Genomic DNA, 26,309 nt, shown 5'->3' on the forward strand with positions numbered 1-26,309 from the left:
GATTGCTCCTATTTACTACTGAATATTTATAAGACAAATGATATGGTGGTAGATTTCAGGTGCTCCCTACCATCCACCATCTTAGCTTCAATTACAGGAGAGACCGTGGAGATGGTAGAGCAATACAAATATCTCGGAACAATCACTGCAACAAACTAAACTTTGATCTGAACACAGAGCAAGTTTATAAAGAAGGGGCAGCCATGATTTCTCTTTCTTAGGAAGCTCAACTGTTTTAAAGTGGACAAAACCATCAGTGGCCCTTTTTTATAAGTCCTTTATTGAATCCATTGTTACATTTACTTCTATCTGTTGGTTTGGGAACCTCAGTAATAAGAATATAAACCATCTTAAGATTATAAAAATTAGCAGTAAAATGATTGGCTCACAGCAGACCTCTATCACTGAAATGTATTGTAAACCGGTTAGACAGACAGCCAGCTCAGTTCAGTCAGACAGATGCATTCCTCTTTTCTCTAAATTCCAGCTCTTGCCATCAGGCTGAAGATTTAGGTTTCCAAAGCTAAAGAGCAGCAGGTTTAAGAACTCTTGTATTCCTAGAGCTGTGAGCTTTTTAAATGCTGTTGCTTGGAATGATGCTGCTGAATGTTAAATTCCGTATTCTTGTTTTATGTACTGATGAAAGTCATTATTCTTCTTTGTATTGATCTTGAGTTTGTGTTTATGCAATAAGATTGGTTGTCAATTGTTGTGTCTTTGTTTATCTATTGGATCTCTGGAACAATGTTTTCTGTACTTTCCTGCTGCAAATTTCCTTTTGGGATAATAAAGTCTACCAAACCTAACCCTAACCCTAACCTAACACATGTTTTGACTATGATGTTGTTTTAATTGTGTTTGCTGTTTTGGTATTTTGACCGCAGCCTGTTTTCTGACAATGTCCCTGTCTGCCTCCTTTAGATCTCTCCATTTTCTGGTTATTTTCTCAGCCTCTCTGACCATAACTCTGGTCCTTATGGATGATAACAGAATTAAATTTTACATTGGCCAGCAAAATACATAAACTGAAAGCTGACATTCTCTCATACTGTAGAGTGTGCCACAGGCCAGAAGCTGATTGACAGATCTCCTAATAAAGCGCAGGCCCTGTGTGTCCAGACTTCCATCTCTGCTCGTCACCTGTGGCTAAAAGGAGTCAAGGTGCAAGTCAGAGTATTTACCCAGTGGTGAAATGTTCTGTTGTCCTTGTGATGCTAATTACTCTTTTAAGCACACACTATGAAAGACAAGGACATATACAGTCAAAGTTAAAAGTATGTGAACCTCTAGGAATTCTCTATATTTATGTCTAATTCCCATATAAAACATGGTCGTATCTTCATGTCAGTCACAATAATGAACAAACAAAGTCTCCTATAACTAAAGATCCACAGATTTTCAGAGAATTTTTGACTATATTGAATAAATCATTCAAACTGTGAAACTGAAGGTTGGAAAAAGTAAGTGAACCCTAAGCTAATGACTTTTTAAAAAGCTCATTGCAGTCAGAATTTAGCACACCTGGAATCCATTTAATGAAACGAGTTCAGAGGGGTGGCCTAGAATGACTTTGATTGATAACAAACACTATAAAGTTTGAGTCTGAGCTTTTGACAAGAAGCATATCCAGATGGGAATCAAAAGAGTTGTCTGAAGAGCTACGATCGAGAATTATTAATCTACATGAGGCTGGAAAAGGTTACAAAGTCATCTCAAAGTTTTGAGATATTCATTAGTCTACTGTTAGGCAAGCTGTCTACAAATGGAGACAATTTGGTATTGTGGCTACTCTGCCTAGAAGTGGGTGCCCTGCCAAGATGACCCCAAGAGCACAACACAAAGTCAGCAATGAGGTAAAGAAGAACCCTAGAGTGACAGCAAAGGACTTGAAGAAGTCATTAGAACTGGCCAACATCTCTGTTCATGAGTCAACTATACGCAAAACATTGAACAAGAAAGGAGTCCATGGCAGGACACCAAGAAGGAAGCCACTGCTATCAAAAAAGAACATTGCTGAACGGCTGATGTTTGCGAAAGAGCACATGGACACTCCACAACAGTACTGGGAAAATGTTTTGTGGAGTGATGAAACCAAAATTGAACTATTTGGGAGGAACAAGCAGAACTTCACTTTGAGTAAAAAGGGCACTGCATATCTACATCAAAACATCATCCCTACAGTAAAGTATGGTGGAGGGAACATCATAATTTGGGCCTGCTTTGCTGCATCAGGGCCTGGACAGCTTGCCATCATTGAGGGGAAAATGAACTCACAGATTTATGAACAAATTATCCAGGATAATGTTAGGGTGTCTGTCTGTCAACTTAAGGTCAGAAGAGGCTGGGTGATGCAACAGGACAATCGCCCCAAACATCGCAGCAAATCCACAGCACAATGGCTTCATAAGAACAAACTCTGCCTTTTGGAGTGGCCCAGTCAGAGCCCAGATCTCAATCCTATTGCTTGAAGAGAGCCGTACACAGAAGACAACCAAAGAATATGGAAGAGTTAATGCAGTTCTGCAGGGAAGAATGGGCTCAAATTCCCAGTAGCCCCCCCCCCCACCCCCACCCCCCCCCCCACCCCCACCCCCCCCCCCCCACCCCCCCCCCACCCCCCCACGATGTGCAGGTCTGATCTGCAGTTACAGGAAGCGCCTGGTTGAGGTCACTGCTGCCAAAGGAGGGTCAACCAGTTATTAAATCCCAAGGTTCACTTACTTTTTCCACTACCACTGTGAACGCTGAATGTGTTTGTAAAATAAGACATGAAAGAGTAGAATTTTTGTTGTGTGTCATTGGCTTAAGCTCATTGTGTATATCAGTACCTGTGACTTAGATGAAGATCAGATCACTTTTTATGACCAATTCATGCAGTAAACCAGATAATTCCAAAGGGTTCACATTCTTTTTACTTTGACTGTAAAGCAAAGGGTGATATGATGTGCTTTCCTTTATGAAGTCATACTTGTCTTGCTCTTCACCTCTTACACTAGTGTGCTGTGAGTCCATTGATTTGCTTGTTCAGTATTTTATGGTATTGTTTTGTATTGTTCATGAGTTTAATGCTTTGATTCGATTCCAGTACTTTTACTGGTCCTTCCCAGAGTTCCCTCTCTTTTGCACTGTAATTTCACACCAGGCTTTATTTATTTTGTTGGATGCCTTACAGTATCTTACTCTGCATTGCATTTTATTATAAAGTGCCCTGTGACATGCTTCATAGCGACTCTTTTTTCTGCTGGAATGCCTTTTGCCATCCATTTACATTTCTTAGCAGGATTGCTGGTCCATATGTCAAATGCACAAACTTGCCCCCTGGGTTCTTCTCCTTTTTTGGATTCTCCCTGTCCTTTTATCCATTGGTTAACTAATCTCCATTCCTCTTATGTCAGTTCCCTGTTGTTTTGATGGATATGCTTTGAATCTGAACTGGAACTGCTGAAGGGCACATTCCCTAACAGAAGTGACTGAACAATGGGCACACATCCAGTTACTGGTGTAGGCTGTGCATCTGCATGGCCATGGCAGGCTTTAAGGGGGCAGAAGAAGACTGATATGAAGTACTGTCTAATGAGTACCGGACGTAAAACAAAATAAACAAGTATCTTTATTAATTTAATGGCACAAAGGTTGCCTGAAGAATACTTTGGAGATTTCCTCATCATTTTTTCTAATTATTGCTACAAGGCAGATGTTTTGACTGTCTTTTTTTAAAATAACTACACCCCATCTGGAGGTAATTGCACTTAATTGTGGGGCTCCTCCTGTGAACACTGATCGTTACAGCTCTGTCTGCGATTTTGCATCTTAACCCGAATAGAATTTCGATGACTTTCCCCTTACCCCCCCGGCTGCCCTCAGCCTCTGTAAACCATCTGGAAAAGCTTTCTGGAAAATGAGATGTTAATCATTGGGTGTTGCCACTCGGTGAGTGGAGTAGAGTCTGGCAGGATAGGTCCGGAGGGCTCCTTAAATTCTTCTTTGCTTTAAATTAAAACTTACAAATTTACAAATGAGAGGGGGGCTATTGACTAGCTATTGCTCATTCCTTGTATCCTTCTTAGTTGCTTCTCAAAGATTGGCAAAGTAATTGTTTCAGTTACAGGTTATGCTTTTATTCGCCTTTGTTTTAAGAACTGCTTTGTAATTTCATTCTTCCAATCTCTTTCCAGTTCTGTCCTCCAGCATCCTTAGCCTACTTTTAATGAAAGAATCCTGATTTACTTTCTTTGATGCCTTTAAAAAATGCTTAACATCTGGATTAGGTCCCCATAACGTTTTTTCTTCTCAGTATCAATTAAATTAAGATGTGTTGACCTTACTGGAATGCAGCGTAGTCTTTTTACTGCAAGGATATGCCTGTGTTTATGCATTCTGTTACGTTTATGTTTAACTGTTTCTTTTCCTATAAAGCCATTCCACTTTATTAGCCATTGTTCTTTTTTCAGCACATTGGCGTGCACTACACAGATAAAGAAGAAGAAGAAGTAGAAGTCTTAATTTCACAGCTGGACATTTTTGTCTGGGTGGCATGGTGGTGTAGTGGGTAGCGCCGCTGCCTCGCAGTTAGGAGACCTGGGTTCACTTCCCGGGTCCTCCCTGCGTGAAGTTTGCATGTTCTCCCCGTGTCTGCGTGGGTTTCCTCCGGTGCTCCGGTTTCCTCCCACAGTCCAAAGACATGCAGGTTAGGTGCATTGGCGATCCTAAATTGTCCCTAGTGTGTGCTTGGTGCGTGTGTGTGTCCTGCAGTGGGATTTGTTCCTGCCTTGCTCCCTGTGTTGGCTGGGATTGGCTCCAGCAGACCCCCGTGACCCTGTGTTCGGATATAGCGGGTTAGAAAATGACAATTTTGTCATTCTTATTTCTTAATTGATCAAAGTAAGAATTCTATTTGTTGGCTTCATGTAATATGGATTATTTTATAATAACATAAAATTCTCAAATGCGTTTAATCCAGCCCATGGTCATAAAGGCCGAAAACCTTATTCTGAGTGCACTTTAAATTTAAAGGGCATAATTTACCACAGCATGACATATCATATCATGTTATGGCACATTACTTAATATTTTAACTTACCAGACATTAAGCCCATTACAATAACGGGCGCTAGAACAGTAGTCCATAAACATTAGTAGGAACAGTCTATATTAAATGGCAAGGGACCTTTTACCTCATTAAATTTTTTCCGTAAAATGCCTGTAATCTTCTCTGACAGTAATACTGGCTTTGCTGTCCATAATATGCATTTAATTTTCTGTCACAACAGTGGGCAATCAGCAGATTCTCCCAAGCAACTGATGTAATGTGTGCGAAAATAAATCTACTTTCACTTTACACTTTACTGGGCCAAGCTTCTTAATCGCTTATCTGACATCTTCAGAGTGAACACTTGCACAACAATGGGGAAGCTGGTCTCTGCGTCTCAGTATCTGATTGGATTTTTTTGTGATTTCTGTTTTAGGTCTTACCTCATTTACCAAAATCCGATTGGATCTGCCGCGCGATATTTTATAAGTCCCGCCCTCTCTGTCTTGTGTGACGCGTCAGGCAGCCTTTGAAGCATCTGCTTTGAAGCATCGCTCCGTGCCCCACGCATGCGCGCTTCACCAGAAGACACACACATACGGACACTGGACGCACACAGGGGTTTTATTAAAGAGGATAATACATGTTACTTAGCATTACACCATATAACATTTTCAAAATTGTTTAAATTAAATTTAGGATTGTTGAGTGCAAAGCCTATCCCTGCAGCATCGATGTGAAATTTTTGGCCGTTTTACAGAATTGAATATGATAGGAACTCTACTAAAAAGTCTTTTTGTTTTATTTACTTTGAAATGTCCTATATAAAATATGAAATGTACTATTTAAAAAATGTAAAGTGGTTTTTCATAGTTTATACTAAGAATAGCGGTGTTTAGTCTGAAGCACTTGGGAAGCATTTTGTTAAAGCACATCAGAATGGAATTCACAATTAACAGCAGTAACAAAGTCAGAGAGGTGAGACTGCATGTGCAGAGGGGAGACGCTGGGTAAATTGGGAGAAAGTGGTTAAGGACAGAGCTGCCAGGTAAGAGGAACAGAGGAAGGCCTAAGAGAAGATTTTTGGATTTGGTGAGAGAAGACATGCAGGTGGTGTGACAGTGGAAGATGGAGGGGACTGAAGGATATGAAGCAAGATGACCCACTGTGGCGACCTCTAATGGGAGCAGCCGAAAGACAAAGAAGAAGTTATTTGGTACATTTGGTAGTTAGATCAGTTATGTTAAATTGATAGAAGTATTTTCTTAGTTATGTTAGGATGTATGCCTATATATTAGTGCAGAGTCAGAAAAATTTGGGCAGGGCAGCAGCTTTTGGGGGGACAAACTGAAGCAACACTTGCCTATTATATAGTGCCTTTCACATCTATCTATCTATCTATCTATCTATCTATCTATCTATCTATCTATCTATCTATCTATCTATCTATCTATCTATCTATCTATCTATCTATCTATCTATCTATCTATCTATCTATCTATCTATCTTAAATCCACTTAGCTAACGAACAAGAGAACTACTTAACTGATTCAGATTTAGATTTTTTTTTCTATAATTTGCTTGAACATTCCGGTTCATTTTGCGACTTCACTCATCACATTAAGTATCATAGTTCGCTTGCAGAAGTGATATTTTCACATTAATCCAAGAAAGAGGCTGCAGGCCGAGGGGATGGGGAAGCGTGCGTGACGTCAGGAGTGGGGAGCCAGGCAGGGCCCTCCTCACTCACACACCTGCCTCCGTTCGAGTCGCTCTACCTCTGGCCTCGTTTTGGAGTGTACCTTGCCTCCGCTTAGCTAGCGATACCTGTTTGTTTATTGATTTTTAAAGTTTGTCCTGTTTCATAAAGCATAAAGCTTTGTATTCTTTTTACTCCTTGAGAAACTCAGTGTGATCCATTGTCAATTAGGTTTATAATTTTCTGCTTTGAACTGCATGGCCATATGTTTGTAAGGGGTGTAAAAGTTGCCCAGGTTTATGTGAATAATTTTTAATACCTCCTTATAACATACTCATCGTCATCCTTACATTTCATAATGCTGAGGTCCCTATTTTGAATTTATATTGTTTGTAGATATTCAAAAAATGGCATTCCTGATACAGGCCCTAGTGGAACTTCATTGATGATGCCATCCTAACTGCACATTCTCCATTTACAGTATCTGTAACTTTTTTTTAAGCTTGTAATCTGATTTGTATATTAGAATTAATATATATGATATTCAAGCTGCAAAGAGAAGTTTCCCTAAACGGTGTTGTTTTTTAAAAAAAAAATTTTGTCAAAAAACATTGTTGTCATGTTTTATCATGCTAATAGATTCAACTAACACAAAAGGCACCAAGTAACGTCTTAGGCCGTTGTTTTAATGAGGGAAAGGAAGAAATGTAAAAACCAGTTCTACAACTGTTAACTGCAACCTCTCACCTGTTTCACTGTCCTTACTGTATCCCACATATTTACTGTATTCTTAGGGGTCTCTAATGGCAGGCTGCAGGCTCACTGGGGTTATCTTTACTTCCAAACATTTACTTTAGCCCAGTTTTACCACCAATATAGTGCTTCACAAGAATGTACTCAAGTGCCCTTAAGGGATCACTGCTAGACGAGGAAAGGAAAATCTCACTTCTTGGCTCGCTAGTAACGATCACACAAAAATACTTATTTAAGTATTCACTTAGAAATGATATTTATTTTCTTTAAAACCAATAGCAGCAAATACAAGCAATAGAAAGAATCATATAATCCAGGTGGGTTCATGCAGTCTTCATTCAGTTCTACACTAGATGGCAGTTCCCAGATGGCTCAGTTCCTTAGTTACAGATTACACAGTACATACTTAATTAAAAAATGAAAAGAAAATGATTTCTTACTGAAGACAAAGCTGCTTTACAAGTGTCCAGCAGCTAAGCAGCAACAGAGAGAAAGCCCCATAAAAGTGAGAAGAGAGAAGAACAATGTATGGTCAAGATCTTTGGATAAGATAACCATACATTGACCATACATTGGTCTCTTCTCTTGTTAAAAGAATCTTAGCCTGAAGAGGTCTATTAATTTTTTACATTTAAGATGTCTCACTTAAAGGTTTTTCAATGTCGTTACTTGTCCTAGTAAACACAGAGAACTCCAGTTTCTGTATCACATCTTGCCTGAAGAAGGGGCCTGAGTTGCCTCAAAGGTTGCATATTGTAATCTTTTTAGTTAGCCAATAAAAGGTGTCAGTTTGCTTGAAATCTCACTACATTCATAATGGCTAACACAGTACAACACCCTAGTACTACATGTCAATTAGAGAAAGGCTTATTGCAAATGTTTATTCAAAAATGTCAGAACTGAACTAAAAGCTCTATGAAATTGCCCATATCAGCAACTGAAATGAGGGAATTCTTTTTGAAAAAGTCTAATTAAAGGCAACCACTCTCTCACAGAACAGCAGGCGTTTTTACAGTTTCTCAAAACACAGAAAATGGTACAACATCATTACCATACAAGCTCAAGGCTGATTCCCATGGAAATTAAAAGCTACCAGTCTAACTAAAGCAAAATGCTGTTTTGCCTTTCAGCTTTCCTAGAATACACGGCACTCCTGTACAGCATGACAAGACTTTCAGGCTTACTGTAGGCCTATTACCCGAAATTTGTCAACTGAAAAGGTTACACTATCTCCCATACTATTTCATCCTTCATATATTTTAATAATGGTGCTTGAACTGTAATAGGGTTAAGACTGCCTGACATTCACTCTATGGCAGTTTAGAGTACATTTACATTTATTTACCCAAAGTGACTTACAAAAGAGGTCAATATGATCAAATAAACATCAGTCTGGGGGACTGTTTGGGAACAAGTGCTACAGGACAAGGGTACAAAATTGACCACCACAAGTGAAGAGCTTAGAAAACAAAACACATGCTACTTACAACTCCTAGTTTACAAAACCTAACAGCTAATACAAGTTAGACAGAAATTCACAAAACAAGGGGGCCTTCAAGCACTTCTTGAACACATTGAGGGAGACAGCACTTCAGATTGAGTTGGGCACATCGCTCCTACGGCTAGGAGTTACAAAATGAAAAGAATCTGGACTGAGATTTTATGACACGCAGAAGTGTCAGTAACACACGCCATTCATCCACAAACCTGATTGGTTGAGATGGAGCATCGGACCTCATGAGTGTCTCCATATAGAAGTACATAGATGCTGGCCCATTGAGTACTTGGAAGGCAAGCATCAAGTTCACTGCATGACATGTGATTTAAGGAGGAAACCCATTAAACCACAAGGAGGGGGAGGCTAAGTCCACATAGACGACACTCTGGTCAAGAATCTGAACTTATTTAATTTGCAGGTATAACTACTATGTTACCAAACCACTAATTATAAAATGCAAGAAAATAAATAAAAGACTGCACAGTAGTGGTGACAGTTAATTGGGTTAGCATGACACCTGTTCAAATATATCCTTTGGATAGTTGATAATAAAGCAGTTAAAAATACATTTGTGACTACAGTGGCGATTAAATCAACTTTTGGAGTCTGCAACACTGACTGGCAATACAATGTAAACCACAAGCTTAACACCCTCCGTCATAGTAACCTATGTCACCACTTCTAGTTTAAACTTTCTTTTCTGTCCTTGCTGTGCCCCCTCTTTTTCTCCTTTGCCATCACAATTTACTAAGGTTAAGAAAATGGACAGTTCTTTGTGTGATTACTGAATACACAGTGAGGACACGGTGAGCTGAACTGGAATTTGACACAAGTTGTTTTTCTTAACCAGCAGCTGCCAAGGCGAATGTTTTGTCTCATTTCTGCTGGGTCAAGTTTCAGGTTCTTCTTGGTGCAGCCCAAGAGACAGAGGTGTCAATTGAAAACCTCGACCCGCTGCTCTCTGAGGGCAGCCTGATGTGTGGCTGACCTTCCAGCTGTCGTGTACAGTAAGAAAAAGGAAAGGGTGTCATCTAAAAGGAGTGGGCCTGTGGGGTTAAATCTGATCTGTTACCTGTCAACCACCAAGTTTACTTTACTGCACCAAAGGGAAACCTCGACAGAGGGTGCAGCGGCTCTTAAACTGCGGCAATCATCCAGGTGGAGGCTTTCCAGGCCATTTCCAAAGCAGCTGTGGCGGTGGGAAAAAATTTGAAGGGTGATGAATTTTTGAAGATTGTGATGGTGTGGGCAGTAGAGTTGGCTGAAACCTGGGATTCTTTGGGCCGTTCATAATTGAAGATTTGATTGCAGTGTTTAAGAGGCCAAAAATAAGCCTAAACTGCGTCAGCAAACGCGACCTCTCGCACTCCAGCAGATTACAGATGAGTCTGCGAAAATGACCTAAATCCTGTCCTTCTAAATTGATATGTAAACTATTATGGTTTGGCAGAATTATATTCCCATGCGCGTTGGACAGCTCTGTGAAGGGAATCATCCCACTTTTACTTCATGCAGCACCTTGCAATAATAAACCATTGTCAGAGTGAAGCACTGCCCCAAAGTGCATTACTGTGAGCCATATTTACAGTAGCAATATGTATAGTAGTATTATACTAAACCACGTCTGGACTTGGAAAGGTACAATATACAGTACAATTAAGTAACTTTAAAATGTTGTCCAAACAGAAAGACGTTCAATGCAGTATATTGGTTTAGTAAACATTATGAAAAATAACATATTAATTACAAAATTAATTACTACTTAATCAAATTCAGAGCTTAAGGAGACCACAGCCCATCCTAGAAGCACTTGTGCTAAATCGTATAATTAAAGCCCATTGGAATGATATTATATACTAGGGAGCTTTGCCCCCTGCTCACTTCACTTGCCAATGCCCCCGGCCCGCACTACGCACCAGGCACTTTGCGTCTCTGCCACTCACGTATGTCGATTTCACTTTCACCAAACAACAAATCTTTTAATTCTCGCGGATACGCCTCTTCATTGGGAAGAAACACTACTTTTTTTCCCCTGATGGCAACACAAATTAGACGATCTACAAGTCTCTGACTTAAAGTTTAAATCCCAACAATATATTTGATCTCTTTTCTCTGTTCCGATATTTCACCGAGTAATAATTTCCGTTTGTTTGCGCTAATGTGATCTTTACTATCATTTTTTGAGACTTTCGAATTTTCGTACTTCCATTATCTCTAACCTGCTCTGCATGTGTATCGCACCAACGTTTCTGAGTTTTTTACGACATTCTACTTTGTCTTCTACTCTTTGTCTTTTATTTCTGGCCCCGGGCCTGGTTAAATCTCTTGGGACAAAGACTTGTCTCACGGGACTTGAAAGTGTCTCTCTGAGAAAGTCATGTCTCGTCCCAGGATTTATTTTATATAATAGAGAGACAATAGGTATAGGTGCTGTACTAACATACACTTTTTATATTGTTTATTTTGCAATGACCTACAAAAATATGAATCATCTATACACAGTAAAATTCTTATGCATGAAACTACATTCAATTATGGAAGGCTTTAATATGATATTACAGCTGGAATTTAATTCCCTGTACAATATCAATATTAATAATATTAATTTCCAATGAAAGACACTTTATGAAATGAAATTAAGTTTCTTTGGATTAATGTTTACATTAAAATGTGCTTAGCATTGCATTCACTAAGGAAGATTCTTGGCATTGCTTTTATTTTATTTTATTTTTATTTTTTTATTGATTTTATTGAAATCACACAACATTCCATACAAATACATCAATTTTACAAGAATAGGATTGAAAACAAATCAACCCCCACCCCTGAGAAAGAGAGCATGGCCAGCAGAATAAAACTTAAACCTAGTAAAAATAAGCAAATAGATAAATTAATAAGTGAATATAGATAAATGGAGAAGACAAAAAAAAAGAGAATAGGGAGAAAAAAATTGCTTTTATTATGAGAAGTATAATACAAAAAAATAAAAGTAAAGCTTTCTGGGAGACTATTCCTTATGAAGATCACTTTGTAAAATAAATTTACCATAGACAGGGAATATATTCAATAAAATGGTGCCTGCATTGTGCAATAGTCAGTCAGTCATTTTCCAACCCGCTTCGTCCTGAACAGGGTCATGGCTGTCTACTGGAGACTATCCCAGTTAGCACGGGGCACTAAGCAGGACCAAAACCCTGGACAGGGTGCCAGTAACATCACTGTGGTATTCATTTTACAAGGCATTCTATATAGTACATGAAGTAATAGTACTTTAGGAGTGTATTCACTATGAAATGTGGCATTTGGAACAATATTAAAGTACACTGGAATGACATTAACTGTGAAAGGCACTATATAAATAGAGTAAAAGCAGTTTTTGAATATATTCACTATGAAAATACATAACTTAATATTCTCACACCTGTTTTATCCAGTTCAGAGTTCACAGGGATACAGAGCCAGTCCCAGCAACACCGGACACAAAGCAGTAGTAACTAATCCTGCACTGGGTGTACTCACAGATACACACACACTCAAGGTGAATCTAAAACACATGTGTTTTAGACCTCTGTAGTAAACCGGGGTACTCACTGGGGTACTCATACAGTACCAAAATCCACACAAACATGAGGAGAATGTGCACACTCTGTACCAACAGCCCCAGAAGCTTCATACCCATGACACAGACCTGTGCTGCAGCAGAACTAATCACTGTACCCTCCCAATAGGTAAAGATGTCATTTAAAACAATGTTAAAGCATCCTGCAATGACATCCACTTTAAAAGGCACAATATGTATGAGGTAAGGGTGTTGTGGGATTGTATTGACTGTTACTGGTGTGGTATGAAATAAAAGTGGTCAGCTTTCTAAAATGTATTTGGGAAGGTACTTGAAAAGCATTTGGAATATCATTTGTCAAAAAAATGTCATCTTTCATAAGATTACACCTTTGGGTAGAATTCACTAAAAGTTCCTTTTGCTATTCTTTTGTTATGCTTGTGCTGTGAATTATCCTCAAGATTCGTGATAAATAACATTGATTCTACCAAGTGATGCTACTGGTTTCTATAATAAATCCAGTACTTTTTTCTTTTTTAATAATCTGTGGATTTCAAGTTTAAAACCATTAAGACTGCCCCCCAGCCAATGCTCTCTGGACGGTGAGGAGCCAAATGCTTCCTTGATGGCATCTGCTTTGATTCAGCTTCCAGACAGTTAATAACCAGGCCACCTGGTACCCTGCTGTCAACACTTTCTAAATAAAACTTTGCCTGAAAAAGCTTACAGATGTGTAGGACTGGGGGTCACACTTCTTTTATTTCTTTTTTTTCCAGGTGCTGAAATGGGTAGAAGAGACTGTACAGGCTCTTAAAGTTCACCTAGTCTCCACAAACCATGAAAGTGGCCAAGAAAACGAATGGGTCGTTCCTTTTGACCCCAGCCTGAAGGAAGTCACCATTTCTCTGAGTGGCCCTGGTCCTGAGATTGAACTCTACGACTCTACTGGTAAAGCAGACTCTAAGCAAGATCACTGCAGTGCCCAAAGCTGCTGCCGACATGGACTCTGTTGTTTACTGACCTGCAGTTCTGTTCTTTCCATATACTATAGGTAGAAGTGTTGGGCAAGAGCTCGGACTGACAGAACTGCTGAATATCCCAAACTCGGCCCGTGTGGTCAGCGTGAAACACCCTCTTCCAGGCACCTGGACAATAAAAGTACGGTGATCAAAGACCTCCCAGAGGCTGTTTAAAGAGAGAAAGCTAGAAGGTGATAGACAATGAATGTATAGTTCAGTTTGGTGCGCCCCATACATGGCTATTTAGATAGACAGATAACACTTTATTTGTCCCCAGAGGTAAATTTTTTTTTGTTTTTTATATAAAGCTCATTAAATAAATAAATACATACTAAAATGAAAGAAAATTAAAAAGAAAGAAAACTTTTGACTAAGCTAAAGATAAAAAGAGCAGTCACAGTTCCAGAGACACACTATAAAGGCATACTGCTGTATGTATGAAGGAGCCCCCTCGTGTTTCTAAACGCACTGCTGCTGAATGATTTGTTGGCTGAAAGTCTTCAGTGTTAGTGTGTCACAGAGAGGATGTGCAGCATTGTTCATAATGGCATTCAGTTTTGTTTTAATTCTCTCCTCCTCTACTAGCTCCAGGGGTCTAGAATGCATCCCATAACTGAGCCTGCCTTTTTAACTACCTTGTTGATTCGGTGGGCCTCTGTTGAATTGACGTTAGCAGCTCAGCTGACATCAGAGTAAAAAAATCTCACTGTTGCAGAACATGTAAAGGGTGTCACTACCCACATAAAAGTAATGCAGACTCCTAAGGAAAAAGAGTCTGCTCTGCTCTATCTTCTCTACTTTCCCTGGACTAGTCCAGCTTGTCATTGATGTGGACCCCCAAGTCCTTATAGCACTGCACTACCTTCACATCCATTTCCTAACAGTGACTGGGTAGAGAGGCTCTCTGGTGCAGTGAAAGTCAATAACCACTTCCTTGATTTTGCTGATGTTAAGTTAGAGACAATTCTCAAAGTTCTTCAACTAACTCCTCTTCTTTGTCTAATCCCCCCATTAGTGCAGAATCCTCAGAGAATTTCTAAAAGTGACATGACCTGCTGTTATATTTATAATCTGAGGCGTACAGACTGTTCCTTCATGGTGCTCCAGTGTTGCTCACATCCATATTAGAGATGGTCCCTGACCCTCACAATCTGCTAATAGTCCATTATCCAGGGCTCCATTGACTCATCCACCTACATATCTCTGTATTTATCCCTTAACACTGATGGATGGGTACTGAAGGCACTGGAGAAATCAAAAAACATAAACCTCATAATCCTTAATGACGTCTTACTACTGGCCTTACCACATATACCATAAGGTGTCTTATGAATCAAACTGCCAAGTTTATAACCAGTCCTTCAAAATGGATTGTTTATACAGCATAGCTGACAAATAAACAGCCACTTAAAGTTAATAGGCAGTTAACCATTAAGCATTCTAATTTATTTAGCACCTTCTACAGTGAGCACCATCAGGGTCACCTTACAAAGTAAGTTTAAATTTACTCATTTGGCTGACACCTTTATTCAAGGCGACTTACAACATTTATGATGCAATTGGTTACATTTCTTTTGGTTTTCCAACTGGAGCACAGGCAGGTCAAGTAACTTGCTCAGGGTCACACAGTGTCAGTAATGGGATTTGAACCCACAACCTCAGGGTCTGAAGTCCAAAGCCTTAACCACTACACCACACTACCTGTTTACAGTCAACCCATCACACAGTCTATTTTGTATAATACAATTCATTAACTGCTAATCACCCACTTTCTGGTGATGTACCTTTACATGACAACCTGTGACCCTGAGGCAGAGTAGTGTCCTGTCCAGGGTTATTTCTTATCTTGCACCCTATGACCTTGTACTGGGGTGGGGGGCTGAAAGGCTGAGAGAGAATGAGGGAGAGCGTGTTGATGTGTAATATGAGACCAACACAATTGCCTCTGAGGTCCGCTTCCCTTTAGCTGGGCTAACTGGGTTAGCTACTGCTTACTAACTGATTGTGGAGCTTCTGGGCTTGCAACCAACCTCTCCATTTGAGGATGTGAACTTCAGTGTGATTTCTCAATGCTGGGATTTGTGACTTCATCCAAGATCATTCTGGAAAGGCACTAGTGTAGCAAGGTGGGGTAGTGAGGCTGACAGAGGGAGAGCCTGTCACTGGGTAATGTGACACCCTGTATTTAGAAGTCCCTTGGGCAGAGGGGAAAATGTTCCCTTTACATCAATTAAGTAAATTGTTGCTTAGTGATTAAGATGCCCTGAGTTCAAGGCGCGCCACTGTGTATGAGGATGTGAAATGGAAAGAAACAGGGCCTACGGTGTTTTCTCTTCGCTGAAAGGCCCCGATTTAGAATAAGCAAGGTTTTGAGAATGGTATGCTATGGCGTGGTACGTTAATCTTTACCACAGTCTATTTGTGCCTGTCTACAAAGTTCTGTTCCTTTCTTTTAGGTTCGCTGCACAGGCCGACACTCTTTGCGCATTACTGGAGTGAGTGCCTTGGATTTCAGGGCAGGCTTTTCTAGTCATCCCGTGGAGGATTTCAGCCAGACTAGGGAACGACCAATACAAGGTAATATGTTATGCTCATAAAGATGACTTCATTGTTTCTGATGTTCCAGATTCCATCCACATGTCATCTATTTTAACTAAAATTTAGTGCGATGGCTACAACTCTAAAGTGACCCTATGTGAGTAATGGGTGTCTGTGTGTGTGACACTTTCTCCAGTGCTGTTTCTTGGCTTATGCCCAGTCCTGTCGACATAGGCTCTGCCCCCCAAAGCCCCCGGAAAGCTGTGAATTAAATAATGTCGGCTTGAGATTATAAAGCATGTTACCTTGGATTTGAGAGAGGTGTCCGTTTTATTGGTGTAACTCCAGGAGTTGCTGTATCTCAAGTTTCATTTGCCTCCTAAATCTCCACCATCGCACAAGTAAATTAGCTTTCTAATGTAAGGCAGTGTTACTCCAGCTTTGGAGGTGGTCAGTGTCTTCTCAGATGACTTTGAAAATGCAGTTCTGAGTAGTCTCCATTATCTTTCTGTGGCCTTCTTATGACTCCTTACAATCCCACTTTTTAAAAGTATGTGAATACAGTCACACTTATGCTCTGGGCCAGGCAAACATCATTTTAGTCACTTTTATTGCTAAACCTCTAGGAGCAGCACTGAGGTAATGCCTCCTTTGGGCTGGATCATTAGTAGATTTAAATACTAAGGTAAATGACAAATATTCCAGCTCAGGATGCAGTCAGTGGTTCTCCAGTCAGTCAGTCATTCATTCTCCAACTCACTATATCCTAACACAGGGTCACGAGGTTCTGCTGGAGCCAATCCCAGCCAGCACAGGGCACAAGGCAGGAACAAACCCCAGGCAGGGCGCACCACAGGGCACACACAAACACACACCAAACACAATTTAGGATCGCCAATGCACCTAACCTGCATGTCTTTGGACTGTGGGAGGAAACCCACAAAGACATGGGGAGAACATGCAAACTCCACGCAGGGAGGACCCGGGAAGCGAACCCTGGTCTCCTAACTGCGAGGCAGCAGCACAACCCACTATGCCACCGTGCCACCCATAAACCAACCACTGCCGGTTAATTGATAGGCATTCCTTACATCCCACTCTTAATAACAATGTAACATATTCACAATTCCTTTCAGATCTGGTCAACCATCACTGTTTCCAGTACAACTCCAGGGTTAGCGTTGCGTTAATGTACCTGTAGACTCTGCAGCTCTTGCAGTTCCCGTTTTACGTCTCTACTTTAGTATCTCTGGATGCAGTTAGTGGCCTTGTTGTTGGACAAATTGACCAGACGCTGTCTGTTAGTTGACAGATGACTCAGTTGGACTATTTGTGCATCAACTTGTGCAGCTTTTTTATCATTCCTTCCCACATCAATGTAACAGATTATCAGTTGCTTTGACATTTCGACAAAGGTCACTTTTATCAGTTCAGCTTCAGGGCAACACTGAGCTAATGGACATGTCCAGTTGTGATCCCGGGTTTCTTGTATAGTTTGTATTAGAACTGTACACATTTAGAACACTAAAAGACAATTGATACAGCTCAGGAAAACAGTTGATGGCTTCTTCATACAGTAGATTAGCCAACATTTGCCCGTTAACCAATAACTGATTGACTTTTTACTCCTTAAATCCTCTTGTGTTGCCATACTATGAGTCCTTACATTCTACTTCTGGCACCAATACAACACCTTTACACTTTGTTATAATATAGTTCAGGAACACAAAGGCCAAAGCTGAAAACAGCACTTCTAAATTCAACAAGATACGCCTAGTTATTTAATGAAACATTTCAATTGCAAATTTAATGTTAATCCATAAGGAACACTATACAAAAACAAAAACTGAATTGAATTGAATACATGAAAGCAAAAACCTAAATAATGAGTCAAAAAAGAACAAAGAAACCAAACCACCAAAAACTGAGAAAACTAAACAACAAAATGAATAAACAATAATGTAATTACTAGAGGAGACAAGAACTACAGACGCAAAAATAAAGCTGAAGTAAAATAAAATGTACGACCAAAAGATGCAATCCTGTCAACAGAATCAAAGGTCAAACCCAAAAGAATCTTTAATATAAAATGTGTTTCAAATAATAAGCACGTCTGTTCAAAACCGTCCACCTGTACTTCAGAAGAGGTCTTCCACCTGAAGATAAGCATGTTCAGGCCCCGGCTAGGCCTTGGATGGGAGACCATCTAGGAAAAGCTTGGAGAGGTGTTGGTGAAGCCAGCAGGGGGTGCTTACCCTCTGGTCTGTGTGTGGATCCCAATGCCCCAGTACAGTGATAGGGACACTGTGTGCTGTAAAAATGGTGTTGTCTTTCAGATGAGATGTTAAACTGAGATCCTGACTCTCTGAGGTCATTAAAGATTTTTGGGCATTTTTCGAAAAGGGTAGGGTGCTTCCCGATGTCCTGGCTAAATTGCCCATCACGGTCTCATCAGTTTGGGCCCCTTAATCATTCACTGTCTCTAATTGGCTCTCTCTCTGTCTCACCTCTTCACTACCTAATAGCTAACATGTGGTGAGTGTACTGGCATAATAATGGCTGCTGTCGCATCATTCAGGTGGGAGCTACATATTAGTGGTGGTTGTCTATGTAAAGTGCTTTGAGTAGCAAGAAAAGCACAATATAGATGTAATTAATTATTACTACTATTAGTAAAAAAATAAATTTCTCTAAAAACATGAGAGCCACGAATCTATAACAAAGAAGAATGCAACTAAAAGTGCAGTAAACTTGGGTCTTTTATCGTCCTCCCAAGTTCAGATCTAAATTGGACATATTTAGCAAAGATAAGTAAAGGGAAACAGAAAGCAAAAAAGAACAAAAAAAAAAAAAACAAAGAAGGGACAGGACACTAATGCAGCCATGACAAGAATCACCTTTAGTAGTGCAGCTCCAGTATATCTAGGTATGTTCAATCCAGGGTTTCCTGCAGCTCTTCCAGCCTACCTGCCACACAAATGCATCAGAGTACAAAGGTTAGTGAATTGCTGTACCCACCACATGACAAAACAGCTCGGGACCCTGGCTGGCAACCTCCCAGGCAGACATGCAGTCCAGTCCCAGACCCCGGAAATGATCATCTAACTGCCACAGCCAGGTGTTACGTGGGTACCCCCTTTGGCCTGCTCCAGCCATTTGGTCGGTCCTGCGAGCCGGATTACCCTCAGGGAATCGCACTACATGGCAGTAGTGCCATAACTGACGCTCCCTCACAATGCAGGTAATGTGCCTCATTCGGGGACTCCATGTCCCAAACCCACTCGATACTCAAACCTGCAGTAATAATAGTACCTAAAAGATTCTCTGAAGAGACACGGTACCGAAGGAGTCCAGTCTTCATCTCAGGTCACTGGATAGTGTCCATGTCACACAACCATATAGCAAGACAGGAAGCACCAGGACTCTAAAGACTTGGACCTTCATCCATGTACAGAGATATCAGAAGCGCCACACACCCCTTTCGAGCGAGCTCATAACCTCCCATGCTCTCCCAATCTGTCTATTGACTTAATAGGAAGAGCCACCAGAGACATGAATGTTGCTGCTGAAGTAAGTAAACTTCTCAAAGATTAAAGTAACTTCAGCCCAGGTCACTAGACAATCACTCATTCTTTTACACAATGCACAACCTGGCCCGGCCTCGCTGACTGAGTCACATTATTGATGAATCAGTTGGAAATGGTCCTGTAGTGGGTCTGATTGCTGCCCCATAGCTCCCAAGAGTTAGATTGGATTCTTGATCTGCAGTGTCACAGTCTGAATAGAATAGGCATGTGGTTTATGTGTTTTTTTTCCAAGAACTCCACTTTCATTTTACATTAAATCAAAAGTTGGCCTCTTTAGGAAACTGCATATGAATGCAACCATGCATTGGTGTTTGCCTCAAATCCTTGCTGACCTTTAATGAAAAATGCAGGCTCAGAAAATGAATGGATGGATAGATATTGCTGAAATGACTGTTTCATGTTCCTCCACCAGCCTGTTGAATGGAAGGAGCTCACTTCTACCTGTGGAGGCTTTGGTGCTGTAGGTCCTGCTAAATGGTCATCTACTGTACTGTTTTCTCATGCTAATCTTTACAGATATTAACACCACACATTGATGTCAAATATTTTTTTAACCCATGTACGTTTCATTGTAATCACCCAGTCTTGAGGTCCGCTTCTTTAGACTGTGTCCACATCAATGATAACTGTCTGTTTTCAGGGGTCCCAACTCACGTCTTGCTGAAATGTACAGGATTGACTTTCCCTGGTCATCTGACGCACATGGAGCTCTTATCTGTTGCTGGTCATTCACTCTGGACACTTGCCGTGCCACTCCCCATTGATGCTGGTGCTCGTGGGCTGTGGCCGGTCCCCGAGTTTCGACCTCCTCGAGAGAGTTTCTTCTTGAAAATCACCGGCCTTGACAAAGATGGCTATGCCTTTCAGAGATTGTCCACTGTCTCATACACCAATATAGTCGCAGGTACCTCTTTCAGCTAAAGGGAAGTGGGGATTTTGGGAAGCCAGTCGCCCTTTTTTTTTCATCTAGTAGGATCTCATTGATGTCTTGCTGCAGATCCTCCGACTGTGAGGATGCCCAGCAGAATCACTGGAAATTTTGAGCAGTCTGTTGTGGTTACCTGTGAGGTGGAGAGCAGTGTGCCATTCCGAGTGAGAATCGTGAAGAGTGGAGCCCAGCTGGGAGAGGAGCGATCTTTTCGGTAGGTCTGCCTAATGATGAATAACAGTCTAGGTTTGTACCTTCTGTCATAATCAACACATGCTTATTTTAGATAATGATGTTCATACAATGTTCTGACTGTCTTACCGGATGCTTTGTAATAGAATATTTTAAACACTAATGTAATGGTGAGCACCATCACCAAGCAGATTTCATACAGAAAGGATGTGTGCTGCTACCTCACCGGCCACTTTTTTAGGTACACCTTGCTAGTGCCGGGCTGGACCTTCTGTTACCTTCAGAGCTGCTGTAATTCTTTGTGGCATAGATTCAACAAGGTGCTAGAAACATTCCTTATGAATTATGGTCCATATTGACATGAGGGCATCATGCTGTAGCTGCAGATTTGTCGGCTGCATATCCATGATGTGAATCTCCCATTACACCACATCCCAAAAGTGTACTATTGCAGTGGTTCCGAAACTTTTTCAATTCTTGGCAACCTTGCTAAATCCGGGTTTTGTCAAGGCACAGAAATTTTTTTAAAAATACATATGAAAAGAAATACTTCAAAAACTTCACTTGACTTAATCACAACAATATACAGTTGATTTCAACACTAAGACCGCACAAAACCAACAGTTATTTATATGTGAACACAAAATACAGAGTAAGTTCCAGAAACTACTAAAACAATCGAGAAACTTAATTATTGTAGAGTGCCATCTAGAACCATTTTTAGAGGCTTCCGCAAACAGTTATTATTAAGTGAGTTACTGGTTTGCATCAGATCCGCCAGATGTCGTGTCTTATCACAGTGAAATGAAAATGGAAATAAAATTATGAAAATTTTGTAATATTTTGTGGTGCCCTATGAGGAAGCCGCGGCTCCTGTGCACACTTTGGGAACCACTGCTCTATTGAATTGAGATCTTGTGACCGTGGAGGCCATTTGAGTCCAGTGAACTCATTGTCACGTTCAAGACACCAGTTTGAGATGATTTGAGCTTTGTGACATGGCGCATTATCCTTTTATAAGTACCCATTAGAAGATGGGTACATTGCAGTCATAAAGGGTTGGACATGGTCAGCAACAATACTCAGGTAGGCTGTGGCATTTAAACGATGCTCAATCAGTACTAAGGGGCCCAAAATGTGCCAAGAAAATATCCCCCGCACCATCACTACCAGCCTGAACTGTTGATACAAGGCAGGATGGATCCATGCTTTCATGTTGCTGATGCCAAATTCTGGCTCTACCATCTGAATGTCACAGCAGAAATCGAGACTCATCAGACCAGGAAACATTTTTCTAATCTTCTGTTGTCCAGTTTTAGTGAGCCCATGCAAATTGTAGCCTCAGCTGTCTTTTCTGAGCTGACGGGAATGGCTCCCGGTGTGGTCTCCTGCCGCTGTAGCTGCCCATCTGATTCAAAGTTTGACGTGTTGTGTGGTCAGAGATGCTCTTCTGCATACCTCGTTGTAATGAGTGCTTATTTGAGTTACTGCTGCCTTTATATCAGCTTGAACTAGTGTGGCCATTATTCTCTGACCTCTGGCATCAACAAGGCATTTTCACCCAGAGAACTGCCACTCACTGATATTTTCCCGTATTCAGACCACTCTCTGTAAACCCTAAAGATGGTTGTGTGTGAAAATCCCAGTAGATCAGCAGTTTCTAAAATAGACCAGCCCACCTGGCACCAACAACCATGACACGTTCAAAGTCACTTTAGTCCCTTTTCTTCCCCATTCTGAATTTCAGCAGGTCATCAGCAGGTCAACAGACTGCTACATGCCTAAATGCATTGAGTTGCTGCCATGTAATTGACTGATTAGATATTTGCATTAAAAAGTAGTTGGACAAGTGTACCTAATAAAGTGGCCAGTGAGTGTTTGTCTGTGTATATGTGTGTGTTTGTGTGGATTCATTCTTCTCCCGACAAGCTTCATCCACGTCCTCCCAACTCCGGCTCCCCGAATGGAGTGAGGCAGCTCCTTTTATGATGGACCTTGGAGTGTTCCATGTGGCTCATTAATCGAACCTGGAATCACTCCCAGGTGTGGTGAGAGCCCAGTGAAGGGCCCTGCAGCTCCTCCTGGCGGCCCTCATGGAACCCAACATGGCTGTGCCAAACTCCAACTCCTAGCATACCCTGTGGGAGTCCATCCATCCACCCAGGAGAGCTGCCCTCTAGCGATATATATAGTATATACTGTATTTATACAGTATGTGAGTTTATGCAGGTATTTTATATTTATATACATACCCTGTATACACATTCACTGATTTTTTGTTGCAATAGTTGCTTTTATGATTGACTGTTCAGAAGCATTGAGACTTGCGGGTAGAAGCTTTCCCTAAATCTACTGGTGTGAGTGCCAATGGCCCTGAAGGGAGGAGTTATGAAAATGATTCGGCTAGATGGCTGAGGTCTTAATTATACTGTTTGCCTTCCTAAGGCAGGGAGTGTTGTGTATGTCATGAACAAAAATGCAGCTGGGTGCCGGGCATTTTCTGTGCCACCTTCACAACCCTCTACAGTGCTTTACACTCTGTAGCTGAGCAGGTGTTGTATCAGGATGTGATGTAGCAAGAAATTTTTAAAAACAGATGGAGGAATGACAATTGTTCTCAAATGTCTAAGAAGACACACTGGTGAGCTGGAATGTGTTGTTGCCTCCGCAGAACTTCAGTGATGGTTACCTCAAGAAATGTCAAGCTTCTCACTCTTTCACCAGTATCCCCTCTGATGTAAATGTCAGTGTGCCATTCTGCTTTCTGAAGCCGATGACCAGCTCCTTAGTTTTGCTGATATTAAGGGTGTCAATGTTTTCCTTTGCTCCAGTGAGCCAGCAGGCAGCTCTCGTCTCTGTAAGCTATCTTGTAATTATTAGTGATCAGGCCTATGATGGTGGTGTCATGAGCTAATTTAACAATGGAGCTGGAGTTGTGTCTGTCCACCCAGTCAAAGGAGAATAAGAATTAGAGAAGGGGGCTCAGTACACTACGATGTGGAGTGTCTGTGTAGAGAGTCAGCATTAAGGATGTGATGCTGTTAATCCATACATGCCGAGGTCTGTTGGTTAGGAAGTCCAAAATACAATCGCAAAGGATGACATTACGAAGTAAAATCAATTTTATGCCCCCTTCTAATGCATTCATTTAAGATTTCTTTTTTTACTTGCAGAATTTCTTCCAACACCAGTTGGGAAATTAGCAACATATCTGGAAAGGATGAGGGTGTCTATGAATGTATTGCCCGCAGCCATGCAGGAGTGGGCCGAGCCAATGCCTACCTATTTGTTATTGGTAAGAGCTTTTCTTGCCACCCCATTACCTGTCTGTTTCATGAACAGTGCAAAATCAGTTAGTGCCTTCCTCTCTTTTCTCTTTAAATTGTTCGGTTTACCCAGAACCAAGGCCACTTGTGTTACCACCTCACAACGTGACAGTGTTTCCTGGTGGGATTGCCGTCCTTTCTTGCCGGGTGGAAGGCAACATGCGATACAATCTAACTTGGGAGAGAGCAGGACATAAAATCTCTGGGAACGAGGACAGCGTGAAGATCCTTCAGAACTCATCCTTGGTGATCCCACCATGTGACAGAAGAGGACGCTGGCCAGTATGACTGTGTGGCAAGTAACACCAAGGGTAGCAGTCGTGCAGCTGTTTGGTTGCATGTGCCAGGTGAAGCCATTTCTTTATCTTACACATGTTGTGTTATTTTGTACTGCATTTATTGTGTGCTTTTGTAAAATTCCTTGTTATGACGCACTCTGTGAAAGGAACTACTGTATATAAAATGAAGATTGACTAATTGACTGGAGGTTGACACAGTGGTTAGCATTCATGTCACATGGGCTTAGCATCCAGAGTTCAAATCCGGCACCTTGCTGTTGTCCATGTGGAGTCTGTACATTTTTCCTGTGTCCAGGTGGGTGTCCACAGGTGTTTCAATGTTTCTCCCTCATCCCTAAAGACATACAGGTTAGGATAATGGGCAGTTTCATACTGGCCCTGTGTCATGGTGCATGATACACTACAAGATGGACAGATGCCCTGTCCATGGTGGGTTTCTGTGTTGTGCCCAATAATGCTAGGATAGGCTTTGACCCCCTACAAACCTCCCAGGTCCAAAAAAGATGGACAATACTGGATACATCCTATATAAGGATTGTTTCTGGCCTTGTGCCCAAGACTGTAGGGGTAGATTCTGCACCCCCCCCCTTGGTTCCAAAGTGGACTATGTGGTTTTAAGAATATTATGTTATGCTATAAAAAGAATGGGCTCTGTGAAAGGCACTACATAACACTACTGGTCAAAGGTTTTAGAACATCTCAGTTGTTATGGAAATGCACATCTACTTCTGACATAGCCTGGATGTATGTTTTGGTTCATTGTCTTGTTGTAGGATGAACCCCTGAGCTACTAGATGCAGACCAGAAGGTACAGCATAATGCTGCATAATGCTGTGGTAACCCTTTGATTCAGAATGCCAGTCACTCTGTGCCAGGCACCAACTCTGCCTCCAGCAAAAGAACCCTGACCATCACACTTCCTCCTCCATGTTTGACAGTTGGTGTCACACACTGAGAAACCATCACCATCATCAACTTGACAGCATACAAACACTCTGCATGATGAACTGAAATCGGTCCATAAGGACTACAGTAGTCCACAGCCAGTAATTCAAGGCCCTGTTTTGTCCTTTAATGAAAGGCTTTCTTACTGACACTCGGCCTGTCAAACCGGCAGCACAAAGCTACCTCTTCACAGCACAAACTGAGATTTGCTTTTGTCGACCTGCACTGTTAAACTGTGCTTGAAGCTGTTGTGCTGTGAGGTGCCCATCAGGTAAGCTGGAGACCCTCAGAAACTCATCTTCTGATTGGCTTGTGACTTTGGGTCTGTCAGGTCTCCTCCTATCAGAGTGTCTTCGAGTTTCCAATTGGCTTTGGATTGTGTAGGACACCACTGGACTCACTGACGCTTTGATTTTTTTTGCAATTTCTCTAAATGAAAGGCCTGCACTTCTAATAGTAATAATGCTCCATCTCATTTCATTTGTTAATTGCCGTTTTCTTGCCATTATCACTGGAATTTTCTCCAAGTTGTACTTCAGAGGGTGTAGTAACAGTCTGTTCCAACTCTGCTTTAAGACACACAGATGGTTTTTAAGTAATCGTCAGAAGCTGGGACACCTGTGCAGATTGTTTCCTTCAACTTGCAAGGCTTCATTTACCTTAATTGCTGCCGACCATCTGGAGGTTGTAACCTCTTAGTTGTTCCCTGAAGAAGGCCCATTTGTAATATTCTGAAATTTCCTTTTTAAAGTTTTTACTAATTTAACCTTTAAATTTAAACCTCTGCAAGTTTACTGCTTACCTTTTCACCATTTTAGGTCATTCACTGCATTTCAACTGATTACATTTGAAGAAAAACTGCTCTGAAACTTTTGACCAGTAGTGTACTGTATATTAAAAGTAATTCTAAGACTCTCATTCTTAATTTCTTAACTTC

The 26,309-nt window shown here is 41.1% G+C and overlaps 1 protein-coding gene across 1 annotated transcript in view; it reads left to right on the forward strand.

Moving 5' to 3' along the window:
- hmcn2 (hemicentin 2) overlaps window positions 1–26,309 on the forward strand; it is a 224,697-nt gene that overhangs the window by 27,190 nt on the left and 171,198 nt on the right. The window contains 8 exon segments of the mRNA XM_028808536.2: window positions 13,315–13,486; window positions 13,590–13,696; window positions 16,014–16,134; window positions 20,323–20,586; window positions 20,680–20,824; window positions 23,976–24,097; window positions 24,202–24,380; window positions 24,382–24,475. Coding sequence (XP_028664369.2) covers window positions 13,315–13,486; window positions 13,590–13,696; window positions 16,014–16,134; window positions 20,323–20,586; window positions 20,680–20,824; window positions 23,976–24,097; window positions 24,202–24,380; window positions 24,382–24,475 — 1,204 coding nt within the window.

Source organism: Erpetoichthys calabaricus, chromosome 9, assembly GCF_900747795.2.
Source record: "Erpetoichthys calabaricus chromosome 9, fErpCal1.3, whole genome shotgun sequence".
Lineage (NCBI taxonomy): Eukaryota > Metazoa > Chordata > Cladistia > Polypteriformes > Polypteridae > Erpetoichthys > Erpetoichthys calabaricus.